The sequence below is a fragment of the Caenorhabditis remanei genome, chromosome II (assembly GCF_010183535.1).
Source record: "Caenorhabditis remanei strain PX506 chromosome II, whole genome shotgun sequence".
Taxonomy (NCBI): domain Eukaryota; kingdom Metazoa; phylum Nematoda; class Chromadorea; order Rhabditida; family Rhabditidae; genus Caenorhabditis; species Caenorhabditis remanei.
In genome coordinates this window covers 3,857,934-3,882,205 of record NC_071329.1, presented here as the reverse complement: position 1 = coordinate 3,882,205, position 24,272 = coordinate 3,857,934, and the positions used below count along the sequence as shown (strand labels likewise).

General features: G+C 38.7%; 9 protein-coding genes across 9 annotated transcripts; 5 read left to right on the top strand and 4 right to left on the bottom strand.

The window, feature by feature from the left end:
• Positions 1 to 2,861: 2,861 nt before the first annotated feature.
• Positions 2,862 to 4,690, top strand: GCK72_004378 (uncharacterized protein; the record flags this gene model as incomplete). The annotated part of the gene is made up of 3 exons (XM_003097773.2): positions 2,862 to 2,929; positions 2,974 to 4,128; positions 4,573 to 4,690. The coding sequence occupies 3 exons, from the start codon at positions 2,862 to 2,864 to the stop codon at positions 4,688 to 4,690; spliced, it is 1,341 nt and encodes a 446-aa protein (XP_003097821.2).
• A 1,732-nt stretch (positions 4,691 to 6,422) lies between these two features.
• On the bottom strand, positions 6,423 to 7,741 carry GCK72_004377 (uncharacterized protein; the record flags this gene model as incomplete). Its single annotated transcript, XM_053724644.1, has 2 exons — positions 6,423 to 7,629; positions 7,674 to 7,741. The coding sequence occupies 2 exons, from the start codon at positions 7,739 to 7,741 to the stop codon at positions 6,423 to 6,425; spliced, it is 1,275 nt and encodes a 424-aa protein (XP_053588838.1).
• Positions 7,742 to 8,159: 418 nt separating this feature from the next.
• Positions 8,160 to 9,586, top strand: GCK72_004376 (uncharacterized protein; the record flags this gene model as incomplete). Its single annotated transcript, XM_003097767.2, has 3 exons — positions 8,160 to 8,227; positions 8,272 to 9,417; positions 9,463 to 9,586. 3 exons carry the CDS (start codon positions 8,160 to 8,162, stop codon positions 9,584 to 9,586), a joined length of 1,338 nt encoding a protein of 445 aa, XP_003097815.2.
• Positions 9,587 to 10,277: 691 nt separating this feature from the next.
• On the bottom strand, positions 10,278 to 11,825 carry GCK72_004375 (uncharacterized protein; the record flags this gene model as incomplete). The annotated part of the gene is made up of 3 exons (XM_053724643.1): positions 10,278 to 10,416; positions 10,466 to 11,713; positions 11,758 to 11,825. The coding sequence occupies 3 exons, from the start codon at positions 11,823 to 11,825 to the stop codon at positions 10,278 to 10,280; spliced, it is 1,455 nt and encodes a 484-aa protein (XP_053588837.1).
• A 424-nt stretch (positions 11,826 to 12,249) lies between these two features.
• On the top strand, positions 12,250 to 13,709 carry GCK72_004374 (uncharacterized protein; the record flags this gene model as incomplete). Its single annotated transcript, XM_053724642.1, has 3 exons — positions 12,250 to 12,317; positions 12,362 to 13,522; positions 13,571 to 13,709. 3 exons carry the CDS (start codon positions 12,250 to 12,252, stop codon positions 13,707 to 13,709), a joined length of 1,368 nt encoding a protein of 455 aa, XP_053588836.1.
• A 555-nt stretch (positions 13,710 to 14,264) lies between these two features.
• On the top strand, positions 14,265 to 14,625 carry GCK72_004373 (uncharacterized protein; the record flags this gene model as incomplete). Its single annotated transcript, XM_053724641.1, has 2 exons — positions 14,265 to 14,331; positions 14,378 to 14,625. 2 exons carry the CDS (start codon positions 14,265 to 14,267, stop codon positions 14,623 to 14,625), a joined length of 315 nt encoding a protein of 104 aa, XP_053588835.1.
• Positions 14,626 to 15,420: 795 nt separating this feature from the next.
• Positions 15,421 to 16,850, bottom strand: GCK72_004372 (uncharacterized protein; the record flags this gene model as incomplete). Its single annotated transcript, XM_053724640.1, has 4 exons — positions 15,421 to 15,559; positions 15,613 to 16,012; positions 16,299 to 16,738; positions 16,783 to 16,850. 4 exons carry the CDS (start codon positions 16,848 to 16,850, stop codon positions 15,421 to 15,423), a joined length of 1,047 nt encoding a protein of 348 aa, XP_053588834.1.
• Positions 16,851 to 19,675: 2,825 nt separating this feature from the next.
• GCK72_004371 (uncharacterized protein) lies at positions 19,676 to 21,907 on the top strand (the record flags this gene model as incomplete). The annotated part of the gene is made up of 4 exons (XM_053724639.1): positions 19,676 to 19,743; positions 19,788 to 20,930; positions 20,976 to 21,091; positions 21,822 to 21,907. 4 exons carry the CDS (start codon positions 19,676 to 19,678, stop codon positions 21,905 to 21,907), a joined length of 1,413 nt encoding a protein of 470 aa, XP_053588833.1.
• GCK72_004370 (uncharacterized protein) lies at positions 21,786 to 23,256 on the bottom strand (the record flags this gene model as incomplete). Its single annotated transcript, XM_053724638.1, has 3 exons — positions 21,786 to 21,924; positions 21,973 to 23,145; positions 23,189 to 23,256. The coding sequence occupies 3 exons, from the start codon at positions 23,254 to 23,256 to the stop codon at positions 21,786 to 21,788; spliced, it is 1,380 nt and encodes a 459-aa protein (XP_053588832.1).
• Positions 23,257 to 24,272: the final 1,016 nt, after the last annotated feature.

The following is a 24,272-nucleotide window of genomic DNA, read 5'->3' as shown; positions in this document are numbered from 1 at the left end:
GACACACCTTTCTCAACGCTTTCTACTGTTGAAATCGGTATCGTCTCCAGATGACGTCAAATTTTATATTTTAGAAAAAAGAAAAGTTCGGGCATCATCTAACAAGGGAATTGACTTTCCGTACCCGTTCAGAATTTTCTATAAACTTGCACACTGATAGTTTCGAATTTGCTCTAAACAATGAGAATAGTCAAAAAGTGCAAAACTCCCGAAAAGTTGGACTTTTTTGCTCCGAAAGTTTGCTCATTTTTCATCATAGAAAACACGAGTGCCAATTCGGGAGGACTATCGGGTTCGTAAAGACAACTAGCTGCCTTCCCGACCAGCGGTTGGATGACCACATGGCAGTGAGGGGGACTGGTAGGAGGAAGGTCTGGGGATCGACCCCTTCCCCTTTTTTCTTTTTTTGCATTTTGAAAACTGACCATAAAATGTCAACTACAGCGTTTTCGAACTATTCCATCAAGTTTTCTTCCGTTTCGAACTGTTTTCTACATTTCCTGAACATTTGGTAAGAAACTTTTTTTGAGAAAATTTTTTGTTCTCATGATCTCATTCATCTCACCATGGTCTACCCACTCATTTTGAAAGCTTGTAAACCAAATTTTGCATCGCATCTACTCTCGAACCAGACATTGTTTCAAAATGAAGAAGGCACTTTATGATTATCCGACATGTCCTCGGAAAACACAAGATTAATTGAAGAATTGTCAAAGAGGAGTCTCCATCATCAATGAGACCATGAGAACAAAAAATTTTCTCAAAAAAAGTTTCTTACCAAATGTTCAGGAAATGTAGAAAACAGTTCGAAACGGAAGAAAACTTGATGGAATAGTTCGAAAACGGTGTAGTTGACATTTTATAGCCAGCTTTCAAAATGCAAAAAAAATAAAAAAAGGGGAAGGGTCGATCCCCAGACCTTCCTCCTACCAGTCCCCCTCACTGCCACGTGGCCATCCAACCGCTGGTCGAGAAGGCAGCTAGTTGTCTTTACGAACCCGATAGTCCTCCCGAATTGTCACTCGTGTTTTCTATGATGAAAAATGAGCAAACTTTCGGAGCAAAAAGTCCAACTTTTCGGGAGTTTTGCACTTTTTGACTATTCTCATTGTTTAGAGCAGATTCGAAACTATCAGTGTGCAAGTTTATAGAAAATTCTGAACGGGTACGGAAAGTCAATTCCCTTGTAAGGGAAATTTCCAACCAACCTATCAAGGTTTCATAGAAATCGGTAAAAGTGGTGCCAACCGGACGTCCTCTCTCCAGCCAATCCTCGATTAAATCCACGTAGTCATTTGGAGGAACGCGTTTGTTCTCATTCATCAAACACACTCTTTGGTTGGTCAGATTCAGAAGAATTGGGGTCCATGAATCATCTTCATGTGGATTATTATTGATAATTAATGATTTTGCCTCTCTCGCAATGATGTGCCTACAATCGAAAAAAGGAATTGAAGTACTTGAAATTTTCAATTGTTGAATTGGAAGAGATGATGGATGAACGACTTGCTTGAAACGTTCATATGCGAGCGAATTCCAGCTTGTAACTTCTAAATTTTCGATATTCAATATTGTTTCAGCTGGAAAACGAATAATTTGATTGGGAAGGTCAATTTCCAGATTCTTCACTGAAATACTCAAACCACGATTTCCAAACAGTTTCGTGTGCACCGCCTTTGTCGCTTCATAAAGATACTTATTGTATGCAACACGTTGAATTGTGATTCCTTTCGGAGAGCGTGTAGTGAATTGAATCAAAGGAGTATATCGAGGAATCCGATTGTCCCGACGATTGTTGAACGGACGAAGCGAGTCCCGAAGTGATTGAATCCAGCTTTGAATGAATTCTATAGGTCTATTCAATGTCATTCTTCGATATGATGTCTCCATCATAACATTCACAGGTCCACCAACTCCTGCATTTCTGGTTTCGTCGTCCTCAATATATTCCTGATTCAACCGTTCGGCCAGTATCATTTTTAAAACTCTCAGTTCTTGGACTAGATGTCGTTCCTGTCCCTCCGTATCAGCAGGAACATCTTCTAGAACTTGTCTTCTCAAATCGATATCTCCTGGAAGTACGTTGTTCTCTCCAGGATGGATAATGAGTCCATATTGATTAATGTCATCAGAAGATCCTCCCCATTGATTCATTTCGAGAACATCGGGAGGAGTTTCGTTGCGTCCGTGATCACGGTATACGCCAAGTTTGTAGGAGGCCTCATTTACTTTGGTATCAATACTTGAAAATGTCAGATTCTCGATACTCAGCGGAATACGGCTCTCAAGAGCGCTGATTGATGGCATGCGGGAAGAGATTTGAAATCTGATAGTGAATAGTTTAAGAAGTAAACAGGAGTGGTAACTGACCGTGTATTTGGTTCCATGTAAGGCAGAATTGAAACTTTCAAACTTTCATACTGTACTGGTATGACAGGCATTTCTCGGGCGAAAAGAACACAACAATCAATAATAAAGGTGGGTTGAGGAGGGAGACAAATGGAAAGAATGTTGAAGAGATGTGAGTGAGGGGTTGTGTGGAGACGTGCTAATCGACCGGAGCTATTTGTAGACTGCTCTGGGAACCACTATTCGCAGAGAATGTAACTTGCAATTACTGTTCGGGTACCTTTCCCAGGAATCGGAATTCTATTTGTAGAGAAGATCTACATGACCGCTGACACCACCTGTCATTCCATCCTCTGCAAATAGTGGTATTCCCAGAGTACTCTACAGATAACCCCGGTCGATTAGCACTTCTCCACACAACCCCTTACTCACATCTCTTCAGTATTCCTCCCATTGGTCTCCCTCCTCAACCTACCCTTATTATTGATTGCTGTGTTCTTTCCGCCTGAGAAATGTCTGTTATACCAGTACAGTATGAAAGTTTGAAGGCGATTCTGCCGTACATGGATCCAAATACACGGTTAGTTACCACTCCTGTTTACTTCTTGAACTAATCCCTTTCAGATTCCAAATCTCCCTGCGCATACCGTCGATCAGTTCTCTCGAAAAAAGAATACCATTGAAAATTGTGAATCTGAAGTTTTCAAAAACAGGAATGGAAGTAAATGGAGCTCGCTACCGTCTAGGTGTATATCGCTATTCAAAAGATAACGACGTGTCTTCTGAGATTCAAATGTCAATGCTACCGATTCCACATGATATTGATGAACACGGGTTCACTATTTCTCCGGGAATCAACACAGTGCTCCCTGGAGATGTGGATTTGAGAAAAGAAATTCTGAGAGATTTACAAAACGATTCAGATAGAAGAGAACGTCTTCTAGTCCAGGAGTTGAGAGGGCTCAAGAAGATCTTGGCCGAGCGTTGGGAGTACACAGAGCAAGATGAGTTCCCAACTGTTCCTTCATATCCAGAGTATCGAGCTGATTGTGAGATACATTGGAAAAAATCTTCTGTGAGACTGATTCGAGATCGAATAAACTCATTACAAACCGCTTTGGAACCTTTCAAGCATCGCCGCAATAACACAAAACCTCCGTTCACCAACTGGATTCAATTGACTGTGACTTCACAGAGAAGAGGTCTGATCCAACGGATTCCTTACAGTAAGAATCTGTTCGTGGCAATGAAAATGCTAATCTCTACAATGTTTGGTAAGCGAAGTTCAATCATATCGGTGAAGAATGTGACCATTGATTTTTGCGATTATATTCTTCGTTTTCCTGTGAAAACCAAACTGAGAATTCAAGCATTGGATGTGCTCAGTTGGAATGCATCCAATTTTCAAGAGTTCAGTCGAATTATTGATAAGTCTTCGTTCCCTCTTCAACAATTAACGATGAAATGTGGTGCTCGTCGCTCAAGATTTGAACATGTGATTGTTAAAGGTGCGAGGACTCTTATCATCGACAACATCGCAACCATATCACGCCCATGGATTCCAATTCTTCGCAACCTGACCAACCGACATTTGTATTTGAAACAACAAAGTAGAAATGAATCTCATAGTCACTACGTGAACTTTATCAGCAGTTGGTTGGAGAACGAGCGCCCCGTTGGAACTTCTTGGACTGGTATCATGGAGGAAGTAACTGCCAAGCGGGTTTTGATCTATTTGAAAATGAGACCAGAGGTTGTTGCAGTATCATGCAACATGCAGTAAGTGCTTTGTTTTGCACCAGAGCTGTGCGGAATTCCATCCTTCGACTTCATTCTTCCTTCTTCCGGGCTTTTTTTCACTTCCTTCTTCCTTCTTCTTTATTCCTTTAAAAAAATTTCACTTCCTTCTTCCGTTGAAATTGTTTGCCACTTCCGACTCCCGTGTAAAAAGTTCACAAAAATGTTGTAATTTTCGACGGAATTTCAGCGGTGTTTTGGTGGTTTTAATGGAATTTTGCATGCAAAACAACGCGAACATTCGCTTTCATAGATGACTAGAAAAAATTTTCCTCAAATTTGTCATTTTCAAAATTAACTTCCGACTTCCGGGTTCGGACCAACTTTCTTCTTCCTTCTTCCGGGCTTTTTTCACTTCTTTCTTCCTTTTTCAAAAACTTCCGCACAGCTCTGTTTTGCACACAATTTCTCATTTTATTATTACAGCTATGTTGAACTACGTGTCAACGCTTCATCGAGTCTCCAAGTTTTTTATGAAGCTTTACAACCATCGGACACAAAATGCTTGTTGACTTGGAGAGTTGTTCGGTCACAAATGAAGTAATCAGTTGAAATCTTTGATGTTATCTGATCTTTTTTCTATCCAAACAAGAGTGCCTGATACTAATAAAGTGTTTCTAATATAAATATAAAATTGTGTTGTAACATTTCGTCTGGTTCTTAGAGAATTCAAAATCCTTTAGAAACTAACGTTGAGTAATCACGGATATTTATTTCCAAAACAGTGAGTTTATATGCAATAACAATTAAAAAACGAAAATTTGGGAAGCTCAATTTTCAGATTTCTCACTGATATACTCGAAAGTCGGTAAGAGCTTTCATTTACTTTGGTTTCTAACTTTGTAAGCGTCAAATTCTCGATTTTCAGTGGTATACGGCTTTCAAGTGAGCTGATTGAAGGCATTCGAAGAGATATTTGGAATCTGAAAGTGATTAGTTCAAGAAGTAAACAGAAGCAGTAACTAACCGTGTATTTGGTTCCATGTGAGGCAGAATTGCCTTCAAACTTTCATACTGTACTGGTATCACAGGCATCTTCCGGGCGGAAAAATCACAGCAATCAATAAAGGTAGATTGAGGAAGGAGACAAATGGGAGGAATACTGAAGAGATGAGGAGAGAGGGGTTGTGTGAAGACGTGTTAATCTACCGGGGTTATCTGTAGAGTGCCCTGGGAATCTAAGAAAATGACAGAATGACAAACGATGTCAGCGATTATGTACACTTTCTCTGCAAATATAATTCTGATCACTGGGAAAGTCGGTCAAACAGTTGGACGCTGTTGATAAAAGTTGAATTTGAATGTATAAACGAGATCAACGTATTCTCAGCGTTCTAATGATACACAGCATGTGGCACCTGCTCCACGGTCTCCAATTAAGACTCTCTAATCGGTAAAGACAAGTTTTCATAAGAAACTTAAAAGAAGCACAAGCATTTTTCAATTAGGAAATTCAAATTCACAGTTAGCAATTAAGAACAGGTACGAAATGTTTTGAACACTAACAGGTTGTTCATAACTATCATCAAAAATCAATTTAGCAGCAGAGAAACACTGATCAACAAATATGAATTGAAGTGAGGAAGTTAACGAGATCTTGATCTAACAACATGTGAAATTTATTTCGATTTTAAATTAATTGAATCAAAATTTTGGACGGTGTTATAAAAGATTTGAAAAAATGAATGTATTAACGAGATCAGCGTATTCTCAGCGTTCCATTCCGATGTTGATATACAATATGTGACACCTGCTCTACAGTATCCTCTAATGTAATGAAGTTCCAATTTTGCATTGGATTGATAAGTGACGCTTGTGTTGTAACATTTGGTCTGACTTCTAGAGGATTCAGTATCTTTCAGAATTCAACGTTGATTAATCACGAATTTTCATTTATAAAATGTGAAAGCGATTAAGAAACGAGAATTTTATAACTTGGAAAAATTTTTGAAGCCATGCGTACAAATGATATTTATAAGATCTTGTTTAAGAACTGGACCGCCCATTGCAAATGAAAAAATTGTACAGTCCAGTTTTCCTTGTCTGGTATGATTTTCAGGCTTATGTTATTAAAATTCATTTGTTAAATAACGAGATTCTGATAAATTTTTTTAACTGTAGGAGATTAATCAGATCTTCCGCGAACAACTTTCAGTATCAGCCACCACTTCGATTGGTCATCTCTCAGTAATCTCCCAGGTTGTTCAATCATTTTATAAGAAACATTGAGCGTCAATGCAGCATTGATACGGAGTTGAACTTGTCTGAAACAATTATTATAGTCGGTAAGGATTTAGTAGAAACACTCTCTTTTCAGAAGATTCAAGAACTTCTTGTCTTTGTTTCAGAGTGTCCAAATATTGCTTCACGGTCTCTTCATATTTGATTCCTATATAGAAACAGGTACCAACTGGACGCCTTTGTTGTAGCCAATTCTCAATCAAGTCCATATAATCATTTGGTGGATTCAGAGTGTTCTCATTCTCCAAATACACTCTTTCGTTGGTAAGACTCTGAAGGATTGGGGTCCATGAACGATTACCATTGGTAACATTATTGATAATCAATCTTTTTGCCTCTCTCACAATGGTGTGTTGAAAATCTGCAGTAAAAACACTACTTGAAACTTTCAGTTGTTGAAGTGGAAGAGATGATGGATGAATGATATTCTTGAAACGTCTAAATGCAACTGAATCCCAGAATGCAACTTCTAAATTTTCGATTTTCAAAATAGTTGCCGCGGGAAAACGGATAATTCGATCGTGAAACTCAATTTTCAGATTCTTCACTGAAATACTCGAACCACGATTTCCAAACAGTTTTGTGTGCACGGTCTTTGTCGCTTCATGAAGATACTTATTGTATGCAACACGTTGGATCGTTACTCCTTTTGGAGAGCTTCTAGTAAATTGAATCCAGGAAGTACACGGAGGAATTTTATTGTCCCGACGATTGGCATAAGCACTGAGCTGGCCCCGAAGTGATTGAATTTGAAGTTGAATAGATTCTACAGAATTGTTTAATATACTTTGTCGAAATGTTTCATTGAAAGCATTTACAGCTCCACCAACAACTGCATTCCTGGTTTCGTCGTCTTCAATATATTCCTCATTCAACCGTTTGACTAACAACATTTCTAAAGTTCTCAGCTGCTGCACAAGACCTTGTTCCCATTCCTCCGTATAAACCGGATTAGCTCGGCGAAATTTTCCTCTCAAATCGATATCTCCTGGAAGTACGTTGTTCAGTCCGGGATATATAATGACTCCATATGGATCAATGTCATCGTTAGAGCCTCCCTTTTGATTCATACGGACAACATCGGGAGGAGTTTCGTTGCGTCCATAATCACGGTATACACCAAGTTGATAGGAGACTTCATTTATTTTGGTCTCAATATTTGAAAACGTCAAATTCTCGATTTTCTGCGGAATACGGCTCTCTAGTGAGCTGATTGAAGGCATGCGGGAAGAGATTTGAAATCTAAAAGTTATTAGTTTAAGAGTTAACCAGGAGTGGTAACTTACCGTGTATTTGGGTCCATGTACGGCAGAATCGCCTTTAAACGTTCATACCGTACTGGTATGACAGGCATTTCTCGGGCGAAAAGAACACAGCAATTAATAAGGTAGGTAGACGAGGAATACAAATGGGAGGAATACTGAAGAGATGTGAGTGAGCGGTTGTGCGGAGAAGTGCTAATCGACCGGAGCTATCTGTAGAGTGCTGTGGGAAAACTAATATTCTTAGAGAATGGCAGATGGTATTTCTGTTTGTCCACCGTTCCCAGGGATCGGAATTCTATTTGCAAAGACAATGTAGATAACCGCTGACACCACCTGTCATTTCATTTTCTGAGAATAGTGGTATTCCCAGAGCACTCTACAGATAACCCCGGTCGATTAGCACGTCTACACACAACCCTTTACTCACATCTCTTCAGTATTCCTCCCATTTGTATCCCTCCTCAACCTACCCTTATTATTGATTGCTGTGTGCTTTCCGCCCGAGAAATGCCTGTCATACCAGTACAGTATGAAAGTTTGAAGGCGATTCTGTCATATATGGACCCAAATACACGGTTAGTTACCACTCGTGTTTACTTCTTGAACTAATCACCTTCAGATTTCAAATCTCCCTGCGCATACCATCTATCAGTTCTCTCGAAAGAAGATTACCATTGAAAATCGTGAATTTGAAGTTTTCAAAAACAGGAATCGAAGTAAATGGAGCTCGCTACCGTCTAGGTGTATATCCCCATTCAAAAGATAACAACGTGTCCTCTAAGATTCAAATGTCAATGCTACCGATTTCACATGATATTGATGAATATGGATACACTATTTCTCCGGGAATCAACACAGTGCTCCCTGGAGATGTGGATTTAAGAAGAGAAATTCTGAGAAATTCACAAAACGATACAAATAGAAAAGAACGTCTTCTAGTTCAGGAGTTGGAAGCGCTCAACAAGAAGTTGGTCAAGCATTTGAATCAGGAGTACACAGAGCATGATAAGTTCAAAACTTGTCGGTATGTAGAGTTTCAAACTCGACATTGTGTGATTCGAAATCAGATAGATTCATTACAAATCGCTTTGGAACCTTTCAAACATCGTCGCAACAACACAAAACCGGCGTACACCAACGGGATTCAATTGACTGTGACTTCTCAGAGAAGAGGTCTGATCCAACGGATTCCTTACAATAAGAATCTGTTCGAGGCAATGAAAATACTAAGCGCTACACTGTTTGGTAAGCGAAATTTAATCATATCGGTGAAGAATGTGACCATTGATTTTCACAATTACATTCTTCGTTTCCCTGTGGAAACCAAGCTGAGAATTCAAACATTGGAGATACTCAGTTGGAGTGCATCCAATTTTCAAAAATTCAGTCGGATTATTGACACGTCTTCGTTCCCTCTTGAACGATTAACAATGAAATGTAATCCTAATCTCTCAAATTTTAAACATGAAATTGTCAAAACAGCGAGGATTCTTATCATTGACAAAACCACAACCATAACACGCCCATGGATGGTATTACTACGCCCATGGATTACAATTCTTCGCAACCTGACCAATCGATATTTGTATATGAAAAATCAACATAGAAATGAATCTGATGAAGACTACGTGGACTTCATCAGCAGTTGGTTGGAGAACGAACGCCCCGTTGGAACTTCTTGGAGTGGTATCATGAAGGAAGAAACTGTCAAGCGAGTTTTGATCAATTTGAAAATGAGACCAGAGGTTGTTGCAGCATCAGATAAGTAAGTTTCTCGGTTTGCACATCATTTCTCATTATATTATTCCAGCTATGTTGAACTACGTGTCAACGCTTCATCGAGTCTCCAAGTTTATTATAAAGCTTTACAACCATCGGACTTCCACTCAAAATGGTTGTTGAACTGGAGAGTTGTTCGGTCAAAACTGGAGTAATCAGTTGGAATCTTTGATTTTATCTGTCCTTCTTTCTACACGAACAAGAGTGTCTGATACAAATAATGTTTCTCTTTAATATAACGATAAAATTGTGCATTTCATATCTAATATGTTGAACCAACCCTCTGTAATTTCCTTTAAAACTTCCCAAAACGTTATTTTTTTCAAATAAATAAGGCTCTGTAAATGTAGTAACTACCAAGTTAAGAATTGACCGGTTGTCACTGCCGATTTTTGTTTACAACAATCTAACAGTAGTGCTGTCTTGCTGTTGGGTTCCATGATTTTCACAGACACTCCAAAAAATGAAAATGTACCAAAAATCTTGATAGAACTCCTTTAATAAAAAGTAATGCCAATTTTGCATTGGGTTGATAAGTGACGCTTAAAGTGAGCTGGTCTTGAAATATCGGTGAAATTCTCCTTCAGAAGTCAACGTTTAGACCGTGTTTGAGAAATATTTATTTTTAAAAACAAAAAAAAAAGAGAATATTATAATTTCAAAAATGTTTAAAACCAAATGTAAAGAAGATGTTTATCAGATCCTGTTTATGAACTGGACCGCTTATTTCAAATGAAAAATTGAACAGTCCAGTTTTCCTTTTCAGTTATCGTTTCCAGGCTTATGCAATTAGAATAAATTGTTTTTTTTAAAGATTATAATGAATTATTTTAAAATAGTAGGAGATTAATCATATCTTCTACGAACAATTCTTAGTTTCAGCCACCACTTCGATTGATCATTTCTCAGGAATCTCCCAGGTTGCTCAATCATTTCATAAGAAACTTCGAGCATCAATGCAGCATTGATACGGAGTTGAACTTGTCTGAAAAAGAAATACTTATAGTTGGTAAAGATTTCGTAGAAACGCTCACTTTTCAGAAGATCCAATAACTTCTTGTCTCTGTTTCAAAGTGTCCAAACATTGCTTCACGGTCTCCTCGTTTTTGATTCCCATATGGAAACAGGTCCCAACTGGACGCCCTTGTTGCAGCCAATTCTCAATTAAATCCATATAATTATTTGGTGAATTCAGTGTGTTCTCATTCTTCAAACACACTCTTCGGTTGGTCAGATTCAGAAGGATTGGTGTCCATGAAGCAAATGCATTGGCAAATGCATTATCGATAATCAAATATTTTGCCTCTCTCGCAATTGCGTGTTGAAAATCTGCAGTGAAAACACTACTTGAAACTTTCAGTCGCCGAATTGGAAGAGATGATGGATGAATGACTTGCTTGAACCGTTCGAATTCACGTGAATTCCAGTTTGTAACTTCTAAATTTTCGATTTTCAAAATAGTTGCGGCGGGAAAACGGAGAATTCGATTGGGAAGCTCAATTTTCAGATTCTTCACAGATATAGTCGAATCACGATTTCCAAACAGTTTCGTGTGCACGGCCTTTGTCGCTTCATAGAGATACTTATTGTATGCAACACGCTGGATCGTTACTCCTTTTGGAGAGCGTCTAGTAAATTGAATCCAGGAAGTACACGGAGGAATATAATTGTTCCGACGATTGGTATAAGCACTGAGCCGGTCCCGAAGTAATTGAATTTGAAGTTGAATGGATTCTACAGAATCGTTTAATATACTTTGTCGAAATGTCTCATTGAAACCAACTCCTGCATTCCTGGTTTCGTCGTCTTCAATATATTCCTGATTCAACCGTTCAGCCAGTATCATTTTTAAAGCTCTCAGTACTTGGAGTAGATGTTGTTCTTGTCCCTCCGTATTAGCAGGAACATCTAGTAGAAATCGTATTCTCAAATCGATATCTCCTGGAAGTACGTTGACTAGATGTTGTGCCGGTCCCTCCGCATTTTCCGGAATATCTCGGTGAACTCCTGTTCTCAAATCGATATCTCCTGGAAGTACGTTGTTCAATCCGGGAAATATAATGACTCCATATTGATCAATGTCATCGTTAGACCCTCCCCTTTGATTCATACGGCGAACATCGGAAGGAGTTTCATTGCGTCCGTAATCACGGTAAACACGAACTTGGTAGGAGACCTCATTAACTTTAGTCTCTAACCCCGTAAACACCAAATTCTCAATTTTCAGTGGAATACGGCTCTCAAGGGAGCTGATAGACGGTATGCGCAGAGAGATTTGGAATCTAAAAGTGATTAGTTCAAGAAGTAAGCTAAAGTGATAACTAACCTTGTATTTGGTTCCATGTAAAGCAGAATCGCCTTCAAACTTTCATATCGTACTGGTATGACAGGCATTTCTCGGGCGGAGAGCACACAGCAATCAATAATAAGGGTAGGTTGAGAAGGGAGACCAATGGGAGGAATACTGAAGAGATGTGAGTGGGGGGAGAGGTGTGCGGAGACGTGCTAATCTATCGGGGTTATCTAAAGAGTGTTCTGGGAATACCACTATGCGCAGAGGATGGATCTTGCAATTACTGGTCGTCCACCTTTCCTAGTGATCAGAATTCTATTTGCACAGATGTACATGACCGCTGACACCGCCTGTCATTCCATTTTTTGAGAATGTTGGTATTCCCAGAGCACTCTACAAATAGCTCCCGTCGATTAGCACTTTTCCACGCAGTCCCTTCACTCACATCTCTTCAGTATTCCTCCCATTTGTCTCCTTGCTCACCCCACCCTTTTTATTGATTTTCGTGTTCTTTCCGTCAGAGAAATGCCTGTCATACCAGTACAATATGAAAGTTTAAAGGCGATTCTGCCTTACATGAACCCAAATACACGGTTAGTTACCACTTCTATTCACTTCTTGAAGAAATCACTTTCAGATTCCAAATCTCTCTGCGCATCCCATCCGTCAGCTCCCTTGAGAGCCGCATACCACTGAAAGTCGAGAATTTGACATTTGCAGGTCCTTTTACGGAGGTGAATAAGGTCTCCTTCGACCTTGCTGTATACCGTGATTATGGACGCAACGAAACTCCTCCCGATGTTGTCCGTATGAATCAAAGGGATGACATTGATCAATATGGAGTCATCATATATCCCGGATTGAACAATGTACTTCCAGGAGATATCGATTTTAGAACAACAGTTCAAGAAGATGTTCCGGTTTATACGGAGGAATGGGAACAAGGTCTTGTGCAGCAGCTGAGAATTTTGAAAATGTTGTTAGCCGAACGTTTGAATGAGGAATATATTGAAGACGACGAAACCAGGAATGCAGGAGTTGATGGACCTGTGAATGCTTTCAATGAGACATTTCGTCAAAGTATATTAAACCATTCTGTAGAATTCATTCAACTTAAAATTCAATCACTTCGGGACCAGCTCAGTGGTTATACCAATCGTCGAAACAATCAGAACCGGCCATATACTCCTTGGATTCAATTTACTACACGCTCTCCAAAAGGAGTAACGATCCAACGTGTTGCATACAATAAGTATCTTTATGAAGCAAGAAAGACGGTGCACACGAAACTGTTTGGAAATCGTGATTCGAGTATTTCAGTGAAAAATCTGAAAATTGAACTTCACGACCACATCCTCCGTTTCCCCGCTGGAACTATTTTAAAAATCGAAAATTTAGAAGTTGCATTCTGGAAATCACTCGCATTTGAACGGTTCAAGAAAATCATTCATCCATCATCTCTTCCAATTCGGCGACTGAAAGTTTCAAGTAGTGTTTTAAGTGCAGATTTGCGACACACCATTGCGAGAGAAGCAAAATATTTGATTATCAATAATCTTACCAGTGATAATCGTTCGTGGACCCCAATTCTTCAGAGTCTTACCAACGAAAGAGTGTGTTTGATGAATGAGAACAATCGAAATCCACCAAATAATTACATGGATTTGATTGAGAATTGGCTGGAGAGAGGACGACCTGCTGAAACCTGTTTCTATATAGGAATAAAAAAAAAAGAGACCGTGAAGCAATGTTTGGACACTTTGAGACAGAGGCAAGAAGTTATTGGATCTTTTGAAAAGTGAGCGTTTTTACCAAATCCTTACCTACATATTGATTTCTTTTTCAGAAAAGTTCAACTCCGTATCGACGCTGCATTGATGCTCGAAGTTTCTTATGATATTACTAAACGACATGGGAGATTTCTGAGAGAAGACGAATCAAATTGGTGGCTGAAACTAGCAGTTGTTCCGGGAAGATTTGATTAATCTCCCACTGTTCTAAAAAAAATTATCCTAATCTTTAAAAAATATTTTAGTGCATGGACCGGAAAATGATATTTTCTTTTATTGTATTACCAATAAACACAAGTTTTGGAAATGAATATTCGTGATTACTCAACGTTGATTTCTTAAGGATTTTGAATTTTCTGAGAGCCAGACGAAATGTTACAAAACAATTTCATCACTTATCAATCCAATGCAAAATTGGAACTTGATTACATTAAAGGATACTGTAGAGCAGGTGTCACGTGTTGTTTATCATTGGAATGCTGAGAACATTCTGATCTCGTTTATACATTTTTTTTTTAGTTTTACTGTCATTTTTCAACAATTATATCTACATGACAGGCGGTGTGACCATCTGGACTAACAGACCGACTTTCCTCTCTCTCTCTGTCTTCCCAGGTCACTTCTTTTCTCTCAATTTCCCAGAAGTCAGAGTTGTAAACCATCTTCACATATAGTTAGTCGCATACCAGTATACCATTCATTCTCATTCTCATATTCATAATCTCTTGTTTCTCCTATTCGCCAAACATCATGTCTACATATTTTGGTCAAGTCGTTAGAAACACCGTTATGGACTTCTATAACTATCTCGTGACAAGTCTGACGCTCTTCAAACCAGCTATTGAGAGCAGTGTCAAACCCAGACGCTTCAGGAAGATCAGGACCAGACCTACAGTATCCAAAAACCGTCACCGACGCCGTCCTGCCACCAGAAGACCTACTAAAAGTCGCTGTCAAGAAACTTGGTGTTTTGAAGAAGGAAGGAGGCAATTGGAGACAAGAAGCACTTCAAAATGTGCTGGTTTTGAAGTTGTATAATCACATTGAGGATAGCAATAAGGAGCTGAAAATTAAGACGGAAGTGATGGAGAAGAACTCGTCGTCGGTTTGATTAATTATCGGTTTTTTCTTGTTCTTGGTTTTTGTTTTTCTTTGTTCATCAATCAATAATAAACATTCTTATGATAGCCTAAATTCTATAGGCTTTTATTTACAGCGGAGGCTTACAATATCTAATATAACCATGAATGTGGCCTCTTGAAACTTGAATTCTTCTTCAAAGCGATCTGTTGATTTTTTTCGTTTATCGATTTATCCTGATCTTGAACATCCGAGGAATGTTTTTTTAAACTAGATCCTATGGTTGTTTTTTTCTAGAAATGATGAATAAGTTGTACAAAAAACAAAATATTGTTGAGCACTGTGTACACTGTCATGGGGCAAAGTTAGAGACCAAATGTTCCCCAACTCACACTTACCACCTGTTGTGATTTCACACACAAAACGCCCCCACATTCTCATGTTCCCTCTATCTCACCCAAGCATTCTTGATAGCTCAGTTCAGCCTGCCACAACTGAATAATGATTGTGCAATCTATTCATGGATATTCATACTACAGAACATGGTTCCACAGTTACCACGGTTTAAGAGAACGCACCTAAACCTATACGTAAGACTTTTGGCGCGTCTACAACGTCAAGAGGGAATATTCATTTTCACCAATATTCATTTTCAAAATAGGAGTTCATATGTTATAACAAATAAGAAACAAGAATTGTATAATCTGGAAAATGTTTTCTAAAAAATGTGCGTAGATGATATTCGTAAGTTCCTGTTTAAGCACTGGACCGCCCATTTCAAATGAAGAAATTGAATAGTTCAGTTTTTTTTTTCAACAGTAGGAGATTATTCAGATCTTCCACGAACAACTTTCAGTATCAGCCACCACTTCGATTGATCATCTCTCGGTAATCTTCCAGGTTGTTCAATCGCTTCATAAGAGACATTGAGCATCAATGAAGCGTTAATACGAAGTTGAACTTGTCTGAAAAAGAAATCGTTACAGTAATTGAATAATGACTTTATAGAACCGCTCACTTTTCAGAAGATCCAATAACTTCTTGTCTTTGTTTCAGAGTGTCCAAACATTGCTTCACGGTCACTTCGCTTTTGATTCCCATAGAATAAGTGGTTCCAACCGGGCGTCCTCTCTCCAACCAATTCTCAATCAAACCCATATAATTATTTGGTGGATTCAGTCTGTTCTCATTCTCTAAGAAGACTCTTCGGCTAGTCAGATTCAGAAGAATTGGGGTCCATGATCGATTATCATTGATGATATTATTGATAATCAAATATTTTGCCTCTCTCGCAATCGCGTGTTGAAAATCTGCAGCGAAAACACTACTTGAAACTTTCAGTCGCCGAATTGGAAGAGATGATGGATGAATGATATTCTTGAACCGTTCTAATGCAAGCGAATTCCAGTATGTAACATCTAAATTTTCAATTTTCAGAACAGTTGCCGCGGGAAAACGGAGAATTCGATTGTAAAGCTCAATTTTCAGATTCTTCACTGATATACTCGAACCACGATTTCCAAAAAGTTTCGTGTGCACCCCCAACACGTTGGATCGTTACTCCTTTTGGAGAGCGTGTAGTAAATTGAATCCAGGAAGTACACGGAGGAATATAATTGTTCCGACGATTGGTATAAGCACTGAGCCGGTCCCGAAGTAATTGAATTTGAAGTTGAATGGATTCTACAGAATCGTTTAATATACTTTGTCGAAATGTCTCATTGAAACCAACTCCTGCATTCCTGGTTTCGTCGTCTTCAATATACTCCTTATTCAATCGTTCGGCTAACAACAGTTTTAATATTCTCAGTTGCTGCACGAGACCTTGTTTCCATTCCTCCGTATAAACCGGAACATCTCGATGGACTGTGGTTCTCAAATCGGTATCTCCTGGAAGTACCTTGTTCAATCCGGGAAATATGATAAGTCCATATTGATCAATGTCATGGGAAGACCCTCCACATTGATTCATGTGGTGAACATCGGAAGGAGTTTCGTTGCGTCCATAATCACGGTATACAGCAAGCTCGTAGGAGACCTTATTCACCTCCGTAAATGGACCTGCAAATGTCAAATTCTCGACTTTCAGTGGTATGCGGCTCTCAAGGGAGCTTATTGAAGGCATGCGGGAAGAGATTTGAAATCTGAAAGTTATTAGTTGAAGAAGTAAACAGGAGTGGTAACTAACCGTGTATTTGGGTCCATGTACGGCAGAATCGCCTTCAAATTTTCATACTGTACTGGTATGACAGGCATTTCTCGGGAGGAAAGAACACAACAATCGATAATACGGGTAGGTTGAGGACGGAGACAAATGGAAAAAATGTAGAAGAGATGTAAGTGAGGGGCTGTGTGTAGACGTGCTAATCGACCGGGGTAATCTGTAGAGTGCTGTGGGAATACCACTATGCGCAGAGAATAGAACTTGCAATTACTATTCGTCCACCTTTCCCAGTGATCGGAATTCTATTGACATAGAAGATGTAAATAATCGCTGACACCACCTGTCATTCCATTCTCAATAGTGGTATTTCCAGGACACTCTACAGATAGCTGGGTCGATTAGCACGTCTCCACACAACCCCTTATTCTCACCTCTACAGTATTCCTCCCATTTGTCTCCCTAAAACCTTATTGAGCTCCGTTTTGCTGTTGGATTGTATGGTCTTCACAGACACACCCAAAAATACAAATGAACCACAAATCTTGAAAGAACTCCTCTAATAAAAAGAAATTCCAATTTTTATTGGATTGATAAGTGACGCTTAAAGTGAACTGGTCTTGAAATATCGGTAAATTCTCCTTCAGAAGTCAACGTTTAGAGATTGTTTGATAAATATTTATTTTCAAAATGGGAGTTTATACGTAACCAGCTTAGGCTGACGCGCCTTCGGCGCATTTTCTCGTGGCTACATCACTCGAGTTCACGTGGTTTGTTGGAAATGAATATAAAATGCGGGCATTGTGACAGAGATTTGAACAAACCCCACATGCATTTTATATATAAGAATAACAAGATGCTCTCTGCAACACCGTGCTTGCTTCAGAAAGTGGAAAACTTTGAGAACTGTCTGCAGATTTGAAAAGAAGTTTCCTATTTCAGTGAGAACCCCGTTTTTGAAAAAATTACTTTGTTCTTGAGATTCTGATGCATCAACATTTTTGTTCATTCGCTCGTTCAATTATTGATAAAATTACTTTAAAGAGCTTTACAGGATTATAGGATTCGCAGAGAGAATAATTACAGTAGACAAAGAAAAGAAAAAAGATTCAAATTCTTTAAAACCAAAATAAAATTATCCCGATCGTCTACGAATCACTTTCAGTCTAAGCCACAAGTTTGAATCATATTCACTAGGATAACTGCTTGTATGATCAATCATATCATAAGAGACATTGATGATCAATGAAGCATTGATACGGAGTTGTACTTGTCTGAAAAAGAATGTATGGATAAATAGAGGATTTGACAGAATCACTTACTTTTCAGAAGATCCTAAAACATTTTCTCTCTGCTTCAGTGTATCCAAACCGAAGTTTTAGTTGCCGAGTTGCCGTTGCCGAATTCGGCAACTCATGTTTCGGCAACAGTTTGAGGTTGCCGAATTTCGGCAACAGTTTTTCGGCAACTCGGCAACAACGTTAAATTTTCTTTTCGTGATAAATTTTTGCAATTTTACAGAAAAAATCAGTGAAAAGACTTAATCTGGGCAAGACCCGCGGAAAAAAACTAGCCATGCAAATTTAACATACTGTAGTCGAATTTCGGCAGTAACTTCAAAAAAGTTTTGATTTTGACAAAAACCATAGAATTAATGGAAAATAGTTGATTTTAAGAATGTTTAGTGTTTTCACAAGCTCTCTTTATGATTTCTTGTCTCATTTGTAGATTTTTGTTATTAGGTTTGAGTGAACATAACTTTTTATGAGACTTTAGTAAAAAAACACTACTGTTGCCGAAAGTTGCCGAAAGTTGCCGAATGTTGCCGAGTTCAAATTTCGGCAAATTGCCGAGTTGCCGAATGTTGCCGAAGCATGAATTGGCTAGTTGCCGAGTTGCCGAGTTGCCGAAAAAAGCTGTTGCCGCACAGCCCTGATCCAAACACTGTTTTGCTGTATATTCGTTCTTGAGTCCCATACTGAAAGTGGTGCCAACTGGACGTCCTCTCTCCAGCCAATCCTCGATTAAATCGTTATGCGGAGAAACGTGTTTATTCTCATTCATCAAACACACTCTTTGGTTGGTCAGATTCGGGAGGATTGGTGTCCATGAATCATCTTCAAGGGGATTATTATCGATAATTAATGACTTTGCCTCTCTCGCAATAATGTGTCTACAATCGAAAAAAGGAATTGTAGTACTTGAAATTTTCAATTGTTGAATTGGAAGAGATGATGGATGAACGATTTGCTTGAAACGTTCATATGCACGTGAATTCCAGTTTGTAACTTCTAAATTTTCGATATTCAATATAGTTCCAGCTGGAAAACGAAGAATTTGATTGGGAAGGTCAATTTCCAAATTCTTCACTGAAATACTCGAACCTTGACTTCCAAACAGTTTCGTGTGCACCGTCTTTGTCGCTTCATATAGATACTTATTGTACGCAACACGTTGGGTTGTGCTTCCTTTTGGAGAGCGTGTAGTGAATTGAATCCAAGGTGTATATGGAGGAATTCGATTATCCCGACGATTGTTGTAGGTAGAGGAGGGATACAAATGGAAGGAATACTGAAGAGATGTGAGTGAGGGATTGTGCGGAGAAGTGCTAATCGACCAGATCTATCTGTAGAGTGCTCTGGGAATACAAATATTGTCAGAGGATGGAACTTGCAATTATCGTTCGTCCGTCTTTCCCAGGGATCGGAATTCTATTTGTAGAGAAGATCTACATGGCCGCTGACACCACCTGTCATTCCATTCTCTGCGAATAGTGGTATTCCCAGAGCACTCTACAGATAGCCCCGGTCGATTAGCACTTCTACACACAACCCCTTACTCACAACTCTTCAGTATTCCTCCCATTTGCCTCCGTCCTCAACCCACCCTTATTGATTGTTGTATTCTTTCCGCCCGTAAAATGCGTGTTATACCAGTACAGTACGAAAGTTTGAAAGCGATTTTGCCGTACATAGAACCAAATACACGGTTAGTTACCACTCCTGTTTACTTCTTGAACTAATCACTTCCAGATTCCAAATCTCCCTGCGCATACCATCTATCAGTTCTCTCGAAAAAAGATTATCATTGAAAATTGTGAATTTGAAGTTTTCAAAAACAGGATTGGAAATAAATGGAGCTCGCTACCGTCTAGGTGTATACTGCGAAATAAAAGATAAAAAAGTGTCCTCTGAGATTCAAATGTCAATGCTACCGATGTCACATGATATTGATGAACACGGATTCACTATTTCTCTGGGAATCAACACAGTGCTCCCTGGAGATGTGGATTTGAGAAGGGAAATCTTGAGAAATTCACAAAACGATACAGATAGAAGAGAACGTCTTCTAGTCCAGGAGTTGAGAGGGCTCAAGAAGATCTTGGCCGAGCGTTGGGAGTACACAGAGCAAGATGAGTTCCCAACTGTTCCTTCATATCCAGAGTATCGAGCTGAGATACATTGGAAACAATCTTCTGTGAGACTGATTCGAGATCGGATAAACTCATTACAAACCGCTTTGGAACCTTTCAAGCATCGCCGCAATAACACAAAACCACCGTTCACCAACTGGATTCAATTGACTGTGACTTCACAGAGAAGAGGTCTGATCCAAAGGATTCCTTACAATAAGAATCTGTTCGTGGCAATGAAAATGCTAATCTCTACAATGTTTGGTAAGCGAAGTTCAATCATATCGGTGAAGAATGTGACCATTGATTTTTGCGATTATATTCTTCGTTTTCCTGTGGAAACCAAACTGAGAATTCAATCATTGGATCTGCTCAGTTGGAATGCATCCAATTTTCAAGCATTCAGTCGAATTATTGATAAGTCTTCGTTCCCTCTTCAACAATTAACAATGAAATGTGGTGCTCGTCGCTCAAGATTTGAACATGTAATTGTTAAAGATGCGAGGACTCTTATCATTGACAAAACCACAACCATATCACGCCCATGGATTCCAATTCTTCGCAACCTAACCAACCGACATTTGTATTTGAAACAACAAAGTAGAAATGAATCTCATGTAGACTACGTGAACTTTATCAGCAGTTGGTTGGAGAACGGACGCCCCGTTGGAACTTCTTGGACAGCTATCATGAAGGAAGAAACTGTCAAGCGGGTTTTAATCAATTTGAAAATGAGACCAGATGTTGTTGCAGTGTCAGATAAGTAAGTTTCTCGGTTTGCACATCATTTCTCATTTTATTATTCCAGCTATGTTGAACTACGTGTCAACGCTTCATCGAGTCTCCAAGTTTTTTATAAAGCTTTACAACCATCGGACCCCTACACAAAATGGTTGTTGAACTGGAGAGTTGTTCGGCCACAATGTAATCAGTTAGAATCTTTTATTTTATCTGTCCTTCTTTCTACACGAACAAGAGTGTCTGATACAAATAATGTTTCTCTTTAATATAACGATAAAATTGTGCATTTCATATCTAATATGTTGAACCAACCCTCTGTAATTTCCTTTAAAACTTCCCAAAACGTTATTTTTTTCAAATAAATAAGGTTCTGTAAATGTAGTAACTACCAAGTTAAGAATTGACCGGTTGTCACTGCCGATTTTTGTTTACAACAATCTAACAGTAGTGCTGTCTTGCTGTTGGGTTCCATGATTTTCACAGACACTCCAAAAAATGAAAATGTACCAAAAATCTTGATAGAACTCCTTTAATAAAAAGTAATGCCAATTTTGCATTGGGTTGATAAGTGACGCTTAAAGTGAGCTGGTCTTGAAATATCGGTGAAATTCTCCTTCAGAAGTCAACGTTTAGACCGTGTTTGAGAAATATTTATTTTTAAAAACAAAAAAAAAGAGAATATTATAATTTCAAAAATGTTTAAAACCAAATGTAAAGATGATGTTTATCAGATCCTGTTTATGAACTGGACCGCTTATTTCAAATGAAAAAATTGAACAGTCCAGTTTTCCTTTTCAGTTATCGTTTCCAGGCTTATGCAATTAGAATAAATTGTTTTTTTAAAGATTATAATGAATTATTTTAAAATAGTAGGAGATTAATCATATCTTCTACGAACAATTCTTAGTTTCAGCCACCACTTCGATTGATCATTTCTCAGGAATCTCCCAGGTTGCTCAATCATTTCATAAGAAACTTCGAGCATCAATGCAGCATTGATACGGAGTTGAACTTTTCTGAAAAAGAAATCAATATGTAGGTAAAGATTTCGTAGAAACGCTCACTTTTCAGAAGATCCAATAACTTCTTGCCTCTGTCTCAAAGTGTCCAAACATTGCTTCACGGTCTCCTCGTTTTTGATTCCCATATGGAAACAGGTCCCAACTGGACGCCCTTGTTGCAGCCAATTCCCAATCAAATCCATATATTTATTTGGTGGATTCAGTGTGTTCTCATTCTTCAAACACACTCTTCGGTTGGTCAGATTCAGAAGAATTGGTGTCCATGAAGCAAATTCATTGGTACTATTATTGATAATCAAATATTTTGCCTCTCTCGCAATGATGTGTCGAAAATCTGCCGTAAAAATATTACTTGAAACTTTCAGTCGCCGAATCGGAAAAGATGATGGATGAATGACTTGCTTGAACCGTTCGAATTCACGTGAATTCCAGTTTGTAACTTCTAAATTTTCGATTTTCAAAATAGTTGCCGCGGGAAAACGGAGAATTCGATTGGGAAGGTCAATGTTCAGATTCTTCACTGAAATACTCGAGCCACGGTTTCCTAATAGTTTCGTGTGCACCGCCTTTCTTGCTTCATAAAGATACTTATTGTATGCAACACGTTGAATTGTTATTCTTTTTGGAGAATAGACGGATAATTGAATCCAGGAAATGCACGGAGGAATCCTATTGTCCCGACGGTTGTTGAACGGACGAAGCGAGTCCCGAAGCGATTGAATCCTGTTTTGAATAGTTTCTATAGAATAGTTCAATGTCATTATTCGATATGTCTCTACCAAAGCATTCAAAGGACCACCAACAACTGCATTTCTGGTTTCGTCGTCTTCTATATATTCCTGATTCAACCGTTCAGCTAGCAACATTTTAAAAACTCTCAGTTGTTGAACTACAGTTTGTTCCGATTCTTCCGTATTGAACCAATGATCTCGTTGGACTGTTGTTCTCAAATCGATATCTCCTGAAAGTACGTTGTTCACTCCCGGATATATGATGAGTCCATATTGATCAATGTCATTGAGAGACCCTCCCTCTTGATTCATACGATGCACATCGGAAGGAGTTTCGTTGCGTCCGTAATCACGGTATACAGCAAGGCCGTAGGAGCTTTCATTTACTGTGGTTTCTAACTTTGTAAACGTCAAATTATCGATTTTCAGTGGTATACGGCTCTCAAGGAAGCTGATTGAAGGCATTTGAAGAGATATTTGGAATCTGAAAGTGATTAGTTCGAGAAGTAAACAGGATCGGAACTAACCGTTTATTTGCTTCCATGTACGGCAGAATCGCCTTCAAACTTTCATACTGTACTGGTATGACCGGCATTTCACGGGCGGAAAGAACACAACAATCAATAATAAGGGTAGATTGAGGACGGAGACAAATGGAAGGAATGTAGAAGAGATGTGGAGAGAGGGGTTGTGTGGAGACGTGTTAATCGATCGGGGTTATCTGTAGAGTGCTCTGGGAATACAATTATTCTCAGAGAATGACAGAATGACAAGTGATGTCAACGATTATGTACATCTTCTCTGCAAATATAATTCTGATCACTGGGAAAGTCGGTGAAAAAGTATCAAACAGGTGGAAGCTGTTGGTAAAAGTTGAATTTGAATGTATACCGTAAAACCGGTAATAGAAGCGCACATAGCGGTGCCTATTTGCAGCGGTATATCTCGGTTCCCAAAGGAAATATGAAAAAGCTGCTAACTGACAAAATAAAGCCTAATATTCATAGAATATTTCTTTAGTTAAAAAAATGTGCATATCTTTAAAGACAGCCGAAATAGGATGCTCCAAACTTTTGCTAGCAGGTGCGCCTCTATTACAGGTTTTACGGTAAACAAGATAAGCGTATTCTCATCGTTCTAATGATACACAGCATGTGGCACCTGCTTCACGGTCTCCAATTAAGACTCTGTAATCGGTACAGACAAGTTTTCATAAGAAACTTAAAAGAAACAGAAGCATTTATTAATTAAGAAATTCAAATTCACAGGTAGCAAGTAAGAATGTTCTGAACACTGCGAGTATGCTCTAATGATAACACGTTTTCGTTATCTCCCATAAGAACGAACACAATTGAGCGGCAGAGAAACACTAATCAACAAATACGACTTGAGAAGAGTAAGTTAACGAGAGCTCCATTGATAAGTGACGCTTAAAGTGAGCTGGTCTCGAAATATCGGTAAAGTTTTGATGTAACAGTTTGTCTGGCTTGTAGAGGTTTCAGAATCTATCAGATGTCAACGTTGAGTAATCACGAATATTCATTTATAAAATGTGAGAACGAGAATTTTATAACTTGGAAAAATTTTTGAAGCCATGCGTACAAATGATAT